We start from the raw sequence: 20000 nt of genomic DNA, 5'->3' as shown, positions 1-20000 counted from the left end.
CTGCATGTCTTGCTCTGATAGCAACACATCCAGATACAGTTAGATGATAAACACTGGATGTATAAACCAGAGGGGTGCACCACATGAGTGGACAGTGTTTGACAGCTTGCGTGAGCCCAAGTAGCTTACTTTAAAGCGATATCGCGAGCTCCTGTCAAAATCTAGCAGTGGGCCTAACTGCACACAAGCAAAAGGCTATGAAACAACATCAACAGTAGGCTAGCCTAGCCTATACGTTACACAATATCCTTGCTAATGCGCTAACTGACATTTATTTGAAATGTTATCAGCAAAGTTGTAAGGTGAAAACGTTATTTCACGGTGTGTTAAACAACATAATGGCATGATATTAATCTTTCATGTGCATGAGGTCCATATAGCATCACAATGAATATGAAGATCATGTTAAAAGTTAGCTGGCAAAAACAAATATGTAGGTTACATACCTGATGTCACTGAGCTGTCCAAGAGGCTACGAAACCATCTCCGTACGTTATCGCTAATTAAACTCAGCTGACTGGTGTTAGCGCATAGCCATAGTTAAAATGCCTTCTGCTGGGAATCTTAACACTTCAACACCGACATGTAGCCTAACATGTTCAAAACTACTGCGTGTTATGGGTTAAGACATACAATTTCTTGAAGCATTTGGCAACACACTGAATTAACTGGAAAGTAGAGTCCCTGTTAGATTAGCTTGCTTGCAAATGCCTTTGTCCATGACCTGCCAGTTTTATGGCAAGCGGTTTTAACATACCTTATGGCAAACCGCCTACACTGGGTAAACTTGAAAGCAGAGCTTACCATTGTGTGTGCATGCATGGCAAGCTGTTTTAACATTTAAATGTATTATTCATAGGGGCAATGAGATATTGATAGTAAATTGAATATAACAGTTAAATTTCATGTTCAAATTTGTCTCATCAATAAAAAAAAGCAATTCATGCTTTAGACCATTTTAATTTAAAATATTTTAAAAACAAAGTACCGGTTCAGGCACCGTTTCGACACCGGCACCGTTTTAAAAGTATCGTTTTAGCACCGGTATCGGATAAAACCCAAACGATACCCAACCCTAGTGGTTGCACTGATAAATACTGTCAGACCCCCTCTGTCCCTCCTACACCAACAAACATGGCACATATGTGTTTGTGTGTGTGTGTGTGTGTTTGTATGTATGTGTGTGTGTATGTGTGTATGTATGCTAGAATGTGAATGGAAGGGGGACAATCCTTTTACTGGCCCCTTTTGGGTATTCAAAACACATATTCTCTCTCTCTCCCTCTCTCTCTCTCTTCCTCCCTGTCTTTCTCTCTCTCTCTCTCCTTGTGCCGTGTCCAGGTGCTGCAGTTGGGTTCGGACATCTTGCCCCAGTACAAGCAAGAGACGCCCAAGACGCCGCCGCACATCATCCTGCACTACTGCGCCTTCAAGACCACGTGGGACTGGGTCATCCTCATCCTCACCTTCTACACGGCCATCATGGTGCCTTACAACGTCTCCTTCAAGACCAAGCAGAACAACGTCACCTGGCTGGTGGTGGACAGCATCGTGGACGTCATCTTCCTGGTGGACATCGTGCTCAACTTCCACACCACGTTCGTGGGTCCGGCGGGCGAGGTCATCTCCGACCCCAAGCTCATCCGCATGAACTACCTGAAGACGTGGTTCGTCATCGACCTGCTCTCCTGCCTGCCCTACGACGTCATCAACGCTTTCGAGAACGTGGACGAGGTCAGTGGCGATTGTTTTTGTGTGTGTTATGGAGAGGGGGGGAGTGACAGACATGAAGTCTTTGAGTTTGGATAGGGGCATCCGTGGCCTACTGGTTAGGGCTCCGGGCTTGAAACCGAAGGGTTGCTGGTTCGATTCCCGACCAGTAGGAAAAATGTGGGCGGGGTAAGTGGTTTTAGCACTGATCTCCCATGCCCACATCCACGACTGAAGTGCCCTTGAGCAAGGCACCTAACCCCTCACTGCTCCCCGAGTGCCGCTGTAGCAAGGCACCTCACTGCTCCGGGATTAGTGTGTGCTTCACCTCACTGTGTGCTGATTGTGTGCTTCACCCCACTTTGTGTTCACTGTGTGCTCTGTGTGTTCACTTATTCACGGATGGGATAAATGCAGAGTCCAAATTCCTTGTATAGGCAATTATATACTTGGCCTACAAACCTGCCTTACATTTACATTTACATAGATATGATTCATGACCTGGTGGGATCTAAGGACAAAAACATGGCATTTTTACTTTGTGTAACTTAACCTGTCTTAGCCCTTTACTTTCTCTATGCATTCCACAAATACAGATACACACACACACACACACACACACACAAACATAAACACACACACACACACACACACACACACACACACACACACACACACACCATTTGGTAAGAGTGCATATTACTGAACGTCAGGCCTAGTTTGGCAGGCCATAAATCTCTGTTTTACCTTATTGATTAATGGAGGGTTTAAAAGGGCCCTTCATTTTCTCACTCTGAAATAGACCCAGGAGTTTACAACTGCTCAGCAAACGAACTGCTCATTTTCAAACGAACAAGGTCTCTCTCTCTCTCTCTCTCGTTTTTCTCTCTCTGTCTCTTTTACTCTTCTCTCTCTCTCTATCTCTCAAACACACACCCACACTTTCTCCGGCTGTATAGAGCACAGGCATATTTCTGTAAGCCTCAACGATAAACTGGCAGTAAATATTACTGTTTTCAGAGCCAATGGAAAGAGATACTTAGTTCACAGAAGCGACACTGGAAACTATTTAACACCTCTTTCTCTCTCTCTCTTTCTCTCCCTGCTTAAACACACACACGCTCACACACTCCGAGCGACAGGGAGAGAAGAGCTCCGTCTGTGTGCGCAGCATAAGTAGATCAACGAGGCACAGAACGCTCCGTGTTTGTCACCTGCTGACTTATGGCGGAGATGCTCTTGTTCACCCCACAGAAACCCAGAGCAGGTTATCCAAGAGCATTCTGGGTAACGCTGCGAGTGTTTAATCAGTATGATTGGACACGGCAGTATAAGGGGGAAACTGTCTTAATTACTGCTCATTGAGGCCTATTTTACTTATTCATTTTTTCACTTTGGTTGACGTTTTTGTACAAAGCGACTTACATATGTGAACTATTACAAGGGCTAGTCACCCAAGAGCGATTTGGGGTTAAATGCCTTGCTCACGGGCACAACGATGGCAGCCGGGCATTGAACCCACAACTCTTCTGGCCACTGCATGCTAACCCAGCTCTTTAGCTATTAAGCTACCACCGCCCGTTTTACCTTTGGTGTAAGTGCCTGTCATTTTTATCAAGCACAGCCTGCTCCAGAGCCACACTCCGTCTTCTTCCAGATCTTCCTGTTTGTTTGATGTATTTCTGCTCAGAATGTGAGACTGTATTTCTCATGAGTCTCAATGGTGTCGCTTAAGCCCAGCCTTGAAGAGGATCAGTGAATAGGGCTGCTGTACTGATGTCTGCCACATGTGTGTGTGTGTGTGTGTGTGCGTGTGTGCGTGTGTGTGTGTGTGTGTGTGTGAATGTGTGTGTGTGTGTGTGTGTGTGTGTCAGTGTGTGAGTGAATAGGGGGCTCTTATACTGATGTCTGCTACGTGTGCATGCCACTGTGTGCATGTGTGTGTGTGCGTGTGCGTGTGTGCGTGTGCGTGTGTGTGTGTGTGTGTGTGTGTGAGTGTGTGTGTGTGTGTGTGTGTTTGTGTGTGAGTGAATAGGGGGCTCTTATACTGATGTCTGCTACGTCTTCTTTTTACTTTGGGAAGGTCTGTGGTGTGTGCAGCTCTCTCTTTCTGTATAGCCATAGCCCTGTGTGTGTGTGTATGTGTGTGGGTGTGCACTCTGTGTAAGGGTGTGTAGTAGTATATGCATATGTCTGGCTGTATGTGTGTGTGAAGCGTTGTGTGCATACACCTGTGTGTGTATGTGTGTCTGTGTGTGTGTATGTGTGTGTGTGTGTGTGTGTGTGTGTTTGAGAGAGCATGCACCTGTGTGTGAGTCAGAGGCGAGATGGGGGCTTTGGCTATAGCCTTTGATCCCCACACAGTCACAGCCCCTCCACCTGAGAGAGAAGCTGAGCCAAGCCAAGAGCTGCTCTCCTCACAGGTGGAAACACACACATACACACATACACACACACACACTGAGATTTCAGAAAATTATTCTCTCTCTCTCTCTCTCCCACACACACACACACACACACACACACACACACACACACAAACACACTTTCTCACTTTCACTCTCGCTCACTCATTCTCTCCCAGACTCTCTTTTGCGCTCTCTCAAAAATACAAAAATATCTCTTTCTCACAGACTTTCCCATAACACCCCCCCCCCCTCCTCCCCTTTCTCTCCTCCGTAATAAGGTACCAGGCTGGCTGCCATCTCTGTGCAGTGAAGTAACAGCGGTGTTAGTGGCGGTGCACCAGCCTGTGGATCTGTGGGGTTAATCGCTGTCTTTGTCCCTGTGGCTTCCTTGCTTTTAGATGGAGCCTCTTAGATAGGCCACAGACACCACTATCTATCAGTATCCTGGGAGACAAAGAGCCCTGCTGAATCCACCACTGAAGTCCACTGAAGTCTATTGGACTACATCCATATATGTTTATGTTAAAATATCAACCATGGTACAATGTTTTCAATAACTCTGGCTACTCCTGTAAAATCATTGCCCTCATTTTTGGTAGTTTAGGCCATGTGCACAAGATGTGTGTAAGAGGCCTGCAGATCTGCGGACTACATAAGAACAAGGCCAAGAAACTGACAAGATATTGCTCTGTATCAGCAGTAATTGGTAGCCTCTACATATGGAGGCGTAGGTGCCACCTTTACCCCTAATGTGCATAATGGACTGGATATTGGCTGCTGTTGTACACCTTTCAATCACATTTGGATTATGCCATTATATATGCTTATCTTCTAATCCAAATAAAGAATTGAAGTGTGTGTGTGTGTGTGTGTGTGTGTGTGTGTGTGTGTGTGTGCGTGCGTTTATGGAGGGGTTGTGTGTGATGATATGATGAGATCTGTGTCCCTCTAGTATAATGTGCTTTTAAACCCACAGGAGCACTGAATCACAGTAAGAAGAGACAGAGTGGGTAACCGTGAGTTTAGGGACATGGTGGGTAACCGTGAGTTTAGGGACATGGTGGGTAACCGTGAGTTTAGGGACAAGGGAAACAAGGCAAGGAAGGGAAAGAGGTTAAGATGGTGGAAAAAGAGGAGGAGGAAGAGAAAAAAGGAGGAGAAGGATTCAGTGCCCCTACCTCCTCCACCCCTACAACCACCTCCCCACCGACACACACACACACACACACACACACACTTGTTTCAGAAGGTTGACAGCGTTCTATTCCAACGCTTTTTCCAGACATCTGGTTTAATTGTGTGTGCAGGGATTTGTGACGGCTCCTGTTTAAATGAGCTCCCTGAGGAGAGGATGACGGTGGAAGCCAGCCTAGCCTAGCGCTGCGCACATTCTCCCCTCAGCAGCCACCTCCTCCTTCTGCCAGCCTAGCCTAGCCTAGCGCTGCGCACATTCTCCCCTCAGAAGCCACCTCCTCCTTCTGCCAGCCTAGCCTAGCCTAGCGCTGCGCACATTCTCCCCTCAGCAGCCACCTCCTCCTTCTGCCAGCCTAGCCTAGCCTAGCGCTGCGCACATTCTCCCCTCAGCAGCCACCTCCTCCTTCTGCCAGCCTAGCCTAGCCTAGCGCTGCGCACATTCTCCCCTCAGCAGCCACCTCCTCCTTCTGCCAGCCTAGCCTAGCCTAGCGCTGCGCACATTCTCCCCTCAGCAGCCACCTCCTCCTTCTGCCAGCCTAGCCTAGCCCAGAGCCGTATATAGAGAGAGTTCCGACAACTGAAATCATGGGCGCCATCTTTAAGACACAAGTCAGATCACTGCACAGCGTTCTATTACGTCTGCCAATGGACTGAATTGGGGTGTTGCAACAAATACATAACATAATGATTGATGGCAGAGTTGCAACGGTTTGGCTTGAATTCCCTGCTACTTGAAAACAAATAAGATGGATGTTGCTGTTCGCAAACAGTGTGACACGAGTTAAGCTTTTATTAAGTTGGCAAAAGTTTGAACTAGCCAACTATCTCCGCTGGTGGGAAACGCATGGGACTCATAGCGCTGTCCTATTGCGTGCAGAGAGAATTTGAAAGACAACCGATTATCCCGCCCCTCGGATTGAGCACTGCAAACGGTGAGTGCCCAGACCCTACATTTTAATGTGGGTCTGGCTCGTCAGGCTATCTTCCTCCTTCTGCCAGCCTAGCCTAGCCTAGCGCTGCACACATTCTACCCTCAGCAGCCTCCTCCTTCTGCCAGCCTAGCCTAGCGCTGCGCACATTATACCCTCAGAAGCCTCCTCTTCCGCCAGCCTAGTGGCCACAATTTACTTCAGGGCTCTCTGGGGGAGATGCTAACAGCTTTAGCCTGTTACTTCCTCAGCCACTGCACTGTATCGAATAAGCTCCCTCAGGAGGAGATAGAGTTAGCGATGCTAACGCGCCTAAAAGGGCCTTGAGTAAATGAAGTGCACCCAGTAGGCATCAGTGCTGCTAATTCAATTAAAAGGGATTGACAGCTCTGTGCCCCTCATCCCATGGCTGTTGTTTAAGGATGTGAAAGGCCTAAATAAAAGAAGATAATACAATGCAGCCTCTGTGACACTAATTCTGTGAATTAGTGTGTATAATTTAGCAGTGGTCTGATGGTACAGGTGCCCTAATTTGAATCACACTCAGGGCTCTCATTTGAATCTACAGCGGGCACTGGGAACAGGCTCCCAGGCTGCAGGAACCACACTGTGACAACAGGCGTACACGCACACACACACACACACACACACAGGTGTACAGTTAGAGCCTTAAAAGTGAAAAGGGCATTAATGAGAGGATAGAGGACATCTTTTTCGCGATCGACCTGTGTCTTATTTCTCCCCTGAAGGTCTCCAGCTGTTTGTGGTCAGATTGGATCCCTCTGTGGGGTTAAAAGTCACAACAGCGCTTCCATTATTGACATGATTATTTATCATTGTGATGTTGCCATTGATCCAGCTGGTGTTGATAATTACTGTACAAGGAGCATGCATGCGCACACAGAGGCACATGGGCAGCAAAACAATAATAGCCATCACCAGTTTGTATAAAGGGTCAGACACAGCAGGACCATGAAATAAACCCTCGGGTGGAGATGCAGGATGTGACATCATCTGTTTTCTTTGTTCTGTAGAAAGTTATCTGGTCCTGCTGTGACGGTGTGGAAAGTGAACGTTCTAGAACATTCATTAAATTCAACGTGGAATTTTAGACTTGTTTTGTTGCTGAATGGAATCTTTTGTTAGAATGTTCAAAAACTCAAAATTGTGTGGGATAAGGTTCCTGGGCATAGTCCTAGGCTGCAGAGGCCCAGATGGAAAAGGCTTAGCAGTAAAACGTTGAGAGTATAATGCTCACATCGACCCACCAGGGAAATCCCACAATCCCACAGCAGCCAATGACCAGGCTGACACACTGCGGCTTCGCGCTCTCTCTCCTGTGGGTCTGTGGGTTTGTATAGAACATCCATTCATCTGGGCAGTGTCCACCTGGGTGTGTGTGGGAGACGCATGTAATTAATTAGCCAGCTAATTGTTTTCACTTTAGTGGTCGAATAATGCGATCAACAGTTCTTAATGAGTAGATTTAATCTATCTTTATTTCATTATATTTTAATATGAATCAATTCGCTATTGTAATCGTTTGTATGATTATTCAGGTTTTGACCTTCAGTCATGGCTGAAGACCAAAACGGAACAATTTACTTAAAAACTGTTGTTAACACAATGAATCACAGGGGTATGTGAATAATAATACAATTGTGAAGGCCAATTGAGTGAATTCAATTACGTGCAAATTAGAAATTAAGAGTGTTTCTATTACGATCTTGGCTCTTGCAGGTAGACATTTGGCTTACACCCCCTCTCTCTTTCTCCCTCCGACTATCAGTACCATATGGGTCTGTCTTTGTGTGTGGATATGCATTAGTGAGTGTGTGTATGAGCATGTGTGTGTGAGTGTGTGTGTGTGTGTGTGTGTGTGTGTGTGTGTATGTGTGGTGTGTGTGTGTGTGTGTGTGTGTGTGTGTGTGTGTGTGCGTGCATGTGTAATGGTTGAATGTGAGACGTATAGATTTGTCTGTGATCGATAGTCAGCAGCACAGCCAGCTGGTTTCAGCTGAGGCCGAACTCTTCTAAAGTTTCCATCACAATCAATCTCTTCGAGCCTAATGCCTTAAGCAAAGCTACCCGCCTGCATCTCCTGCGTCCGCAGATCAATGTCAGGGAGGAGAATTCGGCTGTGAAAAATGCCAGGATAGCTCTGGTGTCTGCACACCTGTCTCATCAAGACAGAGGGCGAAGTCGGTCCAGAGGGACACTGGCATTTACCCCCTATATCAGCAGCCACGTTTTCACACACGGTCGAAAAGCATACACGCACACACACACACACACGCACGCACACACACACACACACACACACACACACACACACACACACACACACACACACACACACACACACACACACGGTCGAAAAGCATACAGCGCATAGACATTTATGTGCATGGATGTGACACAGTACACACACACACACACACACACGCACGCACGCACGCACGCACGCACTCACACACGCACGCACTCACACACACACAGTACACATTTTAACTTCACGACTGAATTTTAATTTCACGCTTGATTCATATCCTCAGTGAAACCTGTAAAAACAGCAGGGTCCTTTTGACAGGATTTGGAATGGAAACTGTCCACAGGGATGATCATAGACTAATCTAGTAAATAATTCAGAGATGCGTATACCACAGAGGTCTACTCATTTTTCATGTCTCTGTGTATCAGCTGTCATTTTTCTATTTTTCTATATGCCGTATATTTACATAAAATACATTCTTCTATACTGTACACAAATGGGAACACTATGTTGTTCGTACACAGACTTGCAAACCCATACACACACAGACACACAAACAAACACACGCACGCACACGCACACGCACGCACACACGCACACACACACACACACACACACACACACACACACACACACAGGCCCACCCAGCTCCCAGCTTTCATGTAGCCCCTGGGCGCCTGGCTTTTCAGTGGAGTTGTCAGCACTAATTTCCTTTGATTAGGTCCAAGGCTCTATCAGGGCTGAGCACAGGCTGCCTTGCTGGCTTCGAACCCAGCCCAGCAGAGTAGCGCAGGGCAGAGGGGAGCAGTGTGTGTGTGTGTGTGTGTGTATGTGTGTGTGTGTGTGTGTGTGTGTGTGTGTGTGTATATGTGTGTGTGTGTGTGTGTGTGTGTGTGTGTGTGTGTTGCATTAGGTGTTCTGGGGATCAGTGGGGAACAGTGCGTGTGATTGTGAGAAGTGTATAAATGTATATGTAATGTGAGTGTGTGTGAGTGTGTGTGTGTGTGTGTGTGTGTCTCCAGCGTCAGGTGTGTGACTCTGACACTGTGCAGCATAACATAATCACAGATGTGGGGTGCCGACAGGCTGCTGGTGGCTGCATCTGTGAAGGTGGAAATGGAGAGCTACTCAGATGTGAGGGCAGCAGGCCATTTGCTACACACAACACACTAATAACGCACTAACAATGCACTAACAATGCACTAACAACACACTAATAACGCACTAATAATGCACTGACAATGCACTGACAACACACTAATAACACAATAACAACGCACTGACCACGCACTAATAACACACTAACAACGCACTAACAACGCACTAACAATGCACTAATAACGCACTAACAACACACTAATAACGCACTGACAACGCACCAATAACACACTAACAACGCACTGACAATGCACTAACAACGGACTAACAACGCACTAGCAATGCTACCTGTTTGTGTGTCTAGTATTCCTGTGCACCACACCATAGTGTTTGCATTGTGCAGACAATAGTTGAAAATGGGATGATATTAAAGAGGTTTGGTGTTAGCAGTGGATGCGTTGCGTGTGTGTGTGTGTGTCTGTGTCTGTGTCTCCAGCGTCAGGTGTGTGACTCTGACACTGTGCTGCATAACATAATCACAGATGTGGGGTGCCGACAGGCTGCTGGTGGCCGCACCTGTGAAGGTGGAAATGGAGAGCTACTCAGATGTGGGGGCAGCAGACCATTTGCTACACACAACACACTAATAACGCACTAACAACGCACTAACAATGCACTAACAACACACTAATAACGCACTAATAACGCACTGACAACGCACTGACAACGCACTAACAACGCACTAATAACACACTAACAACGCACTGACCACGCACTAACAACGCACTAATAATGCACTGACAACGCACTAATAACGCACTAACAACGCACTAGCAATGCTACCTGTTTGTGTGTCTAGTATTCCTGTGCACCACACCATAGTGTTTGCATTGTGCAGACAATAGTTGAAAATGGGATGATATTAAAGAGGTTTGGTGTTAGCAGTGGATGCGTTGCGTGTGTGTGTGTGTGTGTGTGTGTGTGTCTCCAGCGTCAGGTGTGTGACTCTGACACTGTGCAGCATAACATAATCACAGATGTGGGGTGCCGACAGGCTGCTGGTGGCTGCATCTGTGAAGGTGGAAATGGAGAGCTACTCAGATGTGAGGGCAGCAGGCCATTTGCTACACACAACACACTAATAACGCACTAACAATGCACTAACAATGCACTAACAACACACTAATAACGCACTAATAATGCACTGACAATGCACTGACAACACACTAATAACACAATAACAACGCACTGACCACGCACTAATAACACACTAACAACGCACTAACAACGCACTAACAATGCACTAATAACGCACTAACAACACACTAATAACGCACTGACAACGCACCAATAACACACTAACAACGCACTGACAATGCACTAACAACGGACTAACAACGCACTAGCAATGCTACCTGTTTGTGTGTCTAGTATTCCTGTGCACCACACCATAGTGTTTGCATTGTGCAGACAATAGTTGAAAATGGGATGATATTAAAGAGGTTTGGTGTTAGCAGTGGATGCGTTGCGTGTGTGTGTGTGTGTCTGTGTCTGTGTCTCCAGCGTCAGGTGTGTGACTCTGACACTGTGCTGCATAACATAATCACAGATGTGGGGTGCCGACAGGCTGCTGGTGGCCGCACCTGTGAAGGTGGAAATGGAGAGCTACTCAGATGTGGGGGCAGCAGACCATTTGCTACACACAACACACTAATAACGCACTAACAACGCACTAACAATGCACTAACAACACACTAATAACGCACTAATAACGCACTGACAACGCACTGACAACGCACTAACAACGCACTAATAACACACTAACAACGCACTGACCACGCACTAACAACGCACTAATAATGCACTGACAACGCACTAATAACGCACTAACAACGCACTAGCAATGCTACCTGTTTGTGTGTCTAGTATTCCTGTGCACCACACCATAGTGTTTGCATTGTGCAGACAATAGTTGAAAATGGGATGATATTAAAGAGGTTTGGTGTTAGCAGTGGATGCGTTGCGTGTGTGTGTGTGTGTCTGTGTCTGTGTCTCCAGCGTCAGGTGTGTGACTCTGACACTGTGCAGCATAACATAATCACAGATGTGGGGTGCCGACAGGCTGCTGGTGGCTGCACCTGTGAAGGTGGAAATGGAGAGCTACTCAGATGTGGGGGCAGCAGACCATTTGCTACACACAACACACTAATAATGCACTAACAACGCACTAACAACGCACTGACAACACACTAATAACACACTGACAACGCACTGACAACACACTAACAACGCACTAACAACGCACTAACAACGCTACCTGTTTGTGTGTCTTTAGTATTCCTGTGCACCACACCATAGTGTTTGCATTGTGCAGACAATAGTTGAAAATAGGATGATATAAAAGAGGTTTGGTGTTAGCAGTGGATGCGTTGCTGTCCGTCTGGGTTTGAGACCCAAACCCACCATTTCAAGTCTGTGTCGCTTTGGATAAAATGGTATGCTAAATACCAGTCACTTTCCATTCCATTCCTGCAGAGATTGTGCATAGTTTGTGCATAGACAATAGTTGAAAATGGGATGATATTAAAGAGGTTTGGTGTTAGCAGTGGATGCGTTGCGTGTGTGTGTGTGTGTGTGTGTGTGTGTGTGTGTGTGTGTCTGTGTCTGTGTCTCCAGCGTCAGGTGTGTTAAATGACGTGTTTGAGTGTGATAGCTTTATGTCCATGTATTTTAAGAAAGGTAGTGACGTCTTGAAATTGTTGTAGGAGAATGCATTTAACTTGGCAATTTAGGTGATTTGACAGCTAATATAGTTCCTATCGAGCTAAATCCAAGGATGGTGTGATCAGTGTAGTATGATCAAGTACCTTTTAGTGAAGCCACACTAAAGAATAGACACGCTACTAGTTAGGGTGTCACTGAGGTGTCAATACATCTCACAACCTAGGACTGAAAGTAATGATTTTTTACACACCTAGGGCCTCTGTGTGTGTGTGCGTGTGTGTGCGTGTGTGTGTGTGCGCGCGCGCGTGTGTGTGTGTGTGTGTGTGCGTGTGTGTGTGCGTGTGTGTGTGTGTGTGTGCGTGTGTGTGTGCGTGTGCGCGCGCGTGTGTGTGTGTGCGTGTGCGTGTGTGTGTGCGTGTGTGTGTGTGTGTGTGTGTGTTTGTCTGCTGATGTCTGTGATTGTTCTACCCAAATCTGGCTTAGTTACTTGTAGTCTAGCCACTGGTGCCAAATGCATAAGAGCTCCCTGCTTAGAGACTTATGTGGATTGAAGTGTCTCATAACGGTTGGCTATCCAAGCAGCTGTGAGGAGTTTTGATCTTAAACTTGTGAGATCTCTGCCCACATGGCATTCAAACGCCAACAGAAGCGCCGCTGGCACAGACACTGATAACAGCTTGCCAGCCTGTTTGCTGGTGTCTTTCGGCGATAAAGTTCCTGATGCCAGTGCCTTGCCAGTTTTTCTGACCTTTTTCCTGGAACTGAATAGAGCAAAGCCTGGTCAGCAGGTGGGCATGACAGATGTCCTTTTCCTGTCCTTCCTAAGACTATGGACCCTTTCAACAAGGTAAACAAAAACAATGCTTGAACATTCTATTTGGGCCCCAATCTACTTCCTCTGCATTAAGATAACATATGGAATGTTAAAAAGGAAGTCTTGTGGGGCCAACTATGATGCTGATAATGGAACTCTCTTGAAAGGGTCTATATACCTTCAAATGACAAATGACAAAAAAGTGGCACATAGCTGCATACATGTATGTATAAACTGTATGTTGCTTTAAAGCAGGGCTATGTTATAGTGTTCCCTTACAGAAATTTCAGGTTTCTGGCCAACAGTTGCCGCAAATGTGCGGCAAGGTCATATTTTCACATGCAAATTAGGTTTCTGGCATACCGTTGCGGTTAACTTTTGGCAATATCGCAGCAAATTTGCAGCAATGTCATATGCAAATTAGCTTTGTCACCGGAGGTTTGTTCACTGGAGGTTTTCCATTATTGGCTAAGTGTGGCGGAAAATCACTGGAGAACACATTTGCCACTAGTGGCAAACTTCTCATTGTTGCCAGAACTTTGCTGGAAGTTTGCCTCTAGCGGCCAACACTGGCAAACTTCTGGCAATATTTTCTAGTGAACTCATTTGTTTCCCACAAATCACCCACAAGTTTGCTGCAAATCTGCTGCAAACATTTAATTGTTGTAAGTGTGCACATAGCTGCATATGTTGCTTTAAAGCCTAGCAGAAGACAGAGAGCACTGCTGTGAGGTAAATAACAAGCACAAACAAACAAACAAAAACAAACAACTGAGTCCAAAGGAAACGATGACAGAAGTCTCAGCAGATGCGGGGCTATGCAGTGTGCACTGCTGAGTCTTCTTGTTGGGATGACCATCACTTCTGATATTGACTTCCCAACCTGTGCAAAGGCACGTGATCTACACACCAGGCTCTGTAAGTTACATTACATTACATTACATTACATTTAGCAGACACTTCTTGACCAAAGTGACTTACATATGTCAGCTATATTACAAGGGATCACATTGTCCCCGTAGCAACTTAAGGGTTAAGTGCCTTGTTCAAGGGCACAACGGTGGAAGCCGGGAATTGAACCAACAACTTTCAGACTGCTGCACGCTAGCCCAGCTCCTTAACTACTACACTGCCACCGCCCACACAGTTAGGCAAACGCATTTGCACACAGCTGTTGCAGAAGCCAGCTTGTGAGCATGTTTGACATGCAACATTGACACTGACAGGCTGAGTCAGTGTGAACAGTGTATTATGCTTAACTTGCCTCCCTCATTTAGGTTGCTTATGTTTGATTTAAAGCCTCTTAGAGTTTTGGATCAGTGAAAGGGAATGTGTTTAAGTCTGCTTTTAAAGGCAGCCAATTGAATTTGCCCAATTCGTCTAGACAATTCCAGATACTCCATTCTCTCTGTATTGTTAGACAGTCACATCAATATGAGCATAAAGCTGTTATTTCAAGGTAAAAGAACAACACTATGTTGCTTTAAACCTTCAAGGGTGATCACCCTGTCAGTTTACCCTGTGCATGGTGTCTGTCTATAGACCCTTTCAACAAGAAAAACAAAAACAATGCTTGAACGTTCTATTTTGTTTCCAATCTACTTCCGCTTCATTAAGATAACATATGGAATGTTAAAACTGAAGCCTTGTGGGAACAACTATGATGCTGATAATGGAACTCTCTTGAAACAGTCAATATACCCCGTGCATTGTGTCTATATACAGTACCCTGCGCATGGTGTCAGTATACACTGTGAGTGGTGTCTATATACCCTGTGAGTGGTGTCAGTATACTCTGTGCACAGTTTAAAGCAACTTCCAAGCATGTCACAAAGGTGTTAAAACTCTATTCTTATCTATTATTGTGTGACGTGGTAAGAGGGATTCAAAGTTTATATAAACAAATTAGATTGAAAGGGTTCATACACCTGAATTTCAAATATGCACTGCTTGACATTAATCAGGTGAAATTGAATGAAGCTGTGATCTGTGGAGGAGGTTAACGCAGCCATCATCATAAACAAACAAGCATCTCGCTAAATTAATTAGCTCATAAATACCTGATTAATTCAAATCATTACCTGCATTACGCATGAGATGTTTGCTGTCAGTCTATGGACCCTTCAGCCGAAGGGTTGCTGTCGAACCTAAGAAGTGCAGCACCATCCTTGCATGACATGGATGTTGATGGGGAAGAGCAAGCTAAGCAGTCATCGCGAAACCAGCCATTTCACACAGTGTAATTCATTCTTAGCACCAAAAGACATTCTTGGTAAGCAAATGGCCCCTCCAATTGTAATGCAGATGGACTTGACCCCTTGAGCTGTGGCCTTGAGTAAGTGTCTTCTTGTCAAGTGGCTCAGACTGCAACTCCATTGGAGGTTGGTTTTCATATAAGATGATGTTTGTGAGATGAAAACATGCTGTTTCACACTAAGATGCCCTTGCTTACTTCAGCCATGACGGCTGGCATGCGGTACTGACAGAACCCACACTAACTGTGTCAAAGCAACTTCTCAGGATCTTCTCAAATAAATTTGTGGACGTGGATGTGTGCATTCTTTAGATTGTACCCCTTTCATGGCATTTCCTGATCAGGGTTGATAGATCATTTTTAGGATAAACTGTGATGGCTATCAGATCATTTAAATCTACAGAGTTCAAGTGCAGATATGGAGGAGTAGAGCAAGTGAACTTTCTTTTTTATCCCAAGACAAGTTGTGTTGATATACTAGAAGTAAAAATTCGGAGCAGCACAGATGTAGTATTAGCTATAAACTTTAATTAAGGTGCACAAAAGGGAGTCCCTTTTGTGCACCTTAATTAAAGTTTATAGCTAATACTACATCTGTGCTGCTCTGAATTTTTACTTTTAGTATATCTACATGGTCCGCTCTTCGTCTGATGCACCAGATGTAATGCTGCAGAAGCGCGGTGGATCCACTCTTTTGTGAAAACAAGTTGTGTTGAGTTAGTGTTCAAATAACCAGTCTAAGTGTCTGACTCCAGTTGTGTTGAGTTAGTGTTCAAATCTCCAGTCTAAGTGTCTGACTCCAGTTGTGTTGAGATAGTGTTCAAATCTCCAGTTGACTCACTTCTTCACTTAGTTAGTTTCCGCCTTGCAGGTAGCAACCATAGCAATTGCCACTCAGCAGAACCCTCGATAGTGAGGTTTTATAATGGCAGGTTGCCATGGGGCTTTTGACTGAGTCACTGCTCATGAATGTGTCGTTGGTGGCGATGAGTGTTTGCTGTGTGTGCTACAGAATGACTCCATCACTGAGTGGGAGGAAAGCTAGCGTGTCCTAAGTGGCTATTGTTACCCTGAAGAGATAAATCATATATCTCAAATGCCATTTTGTTCCTTATTAGTCAGAATCGTGTTGCTGGTTTCTGCTTCTCTGATGTGGCTGTGTGTATCCTGTGCTGCGCTGTGTTGAGTTGTGTTCACACTCTGAGGTCAGCCATAGTTCATCCGATTGGACTCGGAGGAGCTGGAGGAGCCTGGCACCTGTACAGGTCTCGGCAGTTCTCTGGACTCCGTGGGCACGCAAAAAAGCACTCCCATGAAATGCTACTGCTGCTGCCTGCCCTGCCGCCCAGAAACATCAATTCATGACTTTATGTGAGCAAAAAGGTGTATGAACAGCCACACCTACCACACAGACAAACACACACCTCAAATCAGAAATGTACTGAACGCTAAAATTGTCAAAAAATGACATTTTACCACTGTGCATAAAAATGATCAAATTGCAAATGTCTTTTCTTGGTATCAATTATATGATGTCTGTGAGTATAGTCACCGACATTATCATTCAGGCAGCTCTTACAACTTCTTAATCAATCAAATTCTATTCACCATCTCTGAATCCTAATGTTGCTGATGATGTAGCTCTCAGCAGGCCGCAGAGCTGCTAGGAGACTTCCTGTGGAACCCCTGCTGAAGAGCAGCCCACGGCGACAGCTACTGAGACGCCCTGCCTGGGCGGGTGGGCCAAGCTCTCTCTCTCTCTCTCTCTCTCTCTCTCTCTCTCTCTCTCTCTCTCTCTCTCTCTCTCTCAAGCTGCTGTATACAGATGTGTTCAGCATGCTGAAGGTCAATGGGACGGTCACAAGGCCTTTCAACGTCAGCAGAGGCATCAGGCAGGGCTGTAGCCTGTCAGGCTTGCTATATAGCATAGCCATAGAGCCTCTGCTGATTCAGTTGAGGAAGAGGCTGCAGGGGCTCTCTGTTCAGACTTCTGCAAGGAGCGCAATAACAACAAAGCTTCTTGCTTATGCGGACGACATTACACTTATCATACGCTCACAGGGGGACATAGGGAGTGTGTTGGCCAGTCTGGACCTGTTTCAAAGGGGCACCTCTGCAAGAGTGAACTGGGGGAAGAGTCTGTCCCTGTTGCTAGGGCGGTGGCAGGGCGTGGCAGTGCCACACTTACCCGTGCACTGTCAGTGGGGCAGGGACGGGCTTAAGATCCTGGGAGTCTTCTTCGGCACGGAGCAATACATCCAGAGGAACTGGGAAGGGCTGGCTGATAAGGTGCTAGGGAGGTTGCGGAGGTGGGAGTGGATTCAACCGCAATTGTCGTTCAGAGGGCGGGTGTTGGTAGTCAATAATTTGGCAGCGTCCATGCTGTGGCATAGATTGACTGCGGGTTGCCAGCTGAGCTTGTCGCCTCCTTACAGAAAAGCTTTGTGAACTTCTTCTGGGATGGGAACCATTGGCTACCTTCAGGAGTCCTCTACTTACCCCTGGCTGAGGGGGGGCAGGGTCTTATCCATCTGGCCAGTAAGGTTAAGGCAATGAGGCTGCAGTCCGCCCAGAAGCTGCTATACGGGACTGATCTACAGTGGGTGGATTTCGGTCTGGCAATGCTGAGAACCAGGACTGAGATGCGTTTGAATCGACAGCCGTTCCTGGTGCCACACACTGCCACTGTTCAAACTGAGTTAACAAGTTTCTATAGCTCAGTCTTTGAGGCCTGGGGACACTTTAGGGTGTCACGTTCGGAGCATTATGGCCTCAATGAACCTTTGTTCTTTAATCCTTTCTGGACAATGGAGGGTGACATATCAAGAAACATTGTGTCTCTTTTCACTGGGGCAAAAATAACAACACTTGGCCACCTGCTGAACCTCGCTGATAGACGCTGGCGCTCTGTCCTTGACCTGGTGTCCTCTTTGGGCTGCAGGTCAGAAAGGGTAGTGGAGGGCATATTGAGAAGCCTGAAGGCAGGTCTTCCTGACTGTCTATTAAGGTTCATCAATCATGTTCTGGATGGGGGCCCTTTTGAGGTCCCCTTTCCGGATTTACGTATTACCCCCAAAAGCCCCACATACGCCTCTACAGGGACACTGCTTTCTTTTAAGGGGATGCTTGATATACATTTTACATCAGTGGACAGAAAGATGTTGTATAATGCCATTGTGAAATCTGCTAATGCTAATGTGCTTAAGGGGAGGGTTGACACAAAATGGAGGGGTCATTTTGGGGGCAGTGAAGATCTGTCACCATCATGGAGGGTACTGGACAAGCCCCCCATACCAAAAAGGTCTGGGGACCTTCAGTGGCGGGTACTTCACTGTGTCATGGCCACAAAGGTCTTTGTCATCAAGTTCAGGCATGATCTCTCACCTTTATGTAGTGTCTGTAATGTACCCGATTCAGATGTTTTTTGTGACTGTCTGAAATTTTTGTCCCTTTTTCAGTTGTTGGAGGGAGTGGGCCAGAGGTTGGGGTTCACTTTTTCAAAAGAACTGTTCATCCTTGGGGTTAAATACTCCAAAAAAAGGGAACTGTGCACCTTCATGAGCTTCTTGATTGGCCAAGCAAAACTGGCAATATGGAATGGAAATCGGTTGGAGGAGGAGGCCAGATTGTCAACCTTGTGGACATGTTTAAAGCTTTGGTGGAATCAAGGGTTAGGGTTGAATATGCTTTTTTTTAAGTTTCAGACAGTGTGGATCATTTCTCACAGAAATGGTGTACTGACAAGGGTCTGGTCTCCCATTATTGATGGGGCCTTGGCACTTATGTGGTGATGTCATGGGGACTGGGGGGTGGGGGGGGGGGCTATACTGTAGTGTTTTAAAGTGGTTTTTGATCCATGCAATGGTTCAATAAAAGGGGTTTTAAAAGTCGAAAAAGTCTCTCTCTCTCTCTCTCTCTCTCTATCTTCCCCTCTCCAACACTGCCCCTCTCTCTCCATCTCTCTCCCCCCTCTCCATTACCCCCTCTGTTTCTCTCAAGCTCTCTATTACTGCCTCTCTCTCTCTCTTACTCTCGCCTTCTCCATCAACCCCACTCTCTCTCTCTCTCTCCCTCTCCCCCCTCTCCATCACCCCCACTCTCCCTCTCTCTCCATCTCCTCCCTCTCCATCACCCCCACTCTCTCTCTCTCTCTCTCTCTCTCTCTCTCTCTGTTCTTCTCAGTAGCTGTCTGCCTGTCTTTCTTCTCCAGCTTGTCAGTCACTACCTGTGCAGCTTGCAGGTGTGCTGCTGCTAACTGGCCTTTGGTCTTATCAGTGTTCCTGACACCTATCTAGCACAGACACGCGATGACAACTGACATCTATCCAGCACAGAGACGCCATGACAACTGACAGCTATCCAGCACAGACACGCCATGGCAATTGACACCTATCCAGCGCAGGCATGCCATGACAACTGACATCTATCCAGCACAAGCACACCATGACAACTGACACCTATCCAGCACAAGCACGCCATGACAACTGACACCTATCCAGCACAGACACGCCATGACAACTGACATCTATCCAGCGCAGGCACGCCATGACAACTGACAGCTTCTGCACAAAGGACTGACCGATACATGTGCTAACAG

General features: G+C 46.2%; 1 protein-coding gene across 2 annotated transcripts in view; it reads left to right on the top strand.

Moving 5' to 3' along the window:
* LOC143123867 (voltage-gated delayed rectifier potassium channel KCNH1-like) overlaps positions 1-20000 on the top strand; it is a 125298-nt gene that overhangs the window by 12307 nt on the left and 92991 nt on the right. For both annotated transcript variants that reach the window (XM_076285147.1, XM_076285146.1), the window contains exon 6: positions 1342-1734. In XM_076285147.1, coding sequence (XP_076141262.1) covers positions 1342-1734 — 393 coding nt within the window. The remainder of the gene's footprint in view (positions 1-1341; positions 1735-20000) is intronic.

The sequence above is a fragment of the Alosa pseudoharengus genome, unplaced genomic scaffold (assembly GCF_046254945.1).
Source record: "Alosa pseudoharengus isolate Yale_2024_CS ecotype anadromous, Long Island Sound unplaced genomic scaffold, YU_APseudo_1.1 YU_APseudo_1.1_scf_15, whole genome shotgun sequence".
Lineage (NCBI taxonomy): Eukaryota > Metazoa > Chordata > Actinopteri > Clupeiformes > Clupeidae > Alosa > Alosa pseudoharengus.
This window is presented reverse-complemented; position numbering and strand designations above follow the sequence as displayed.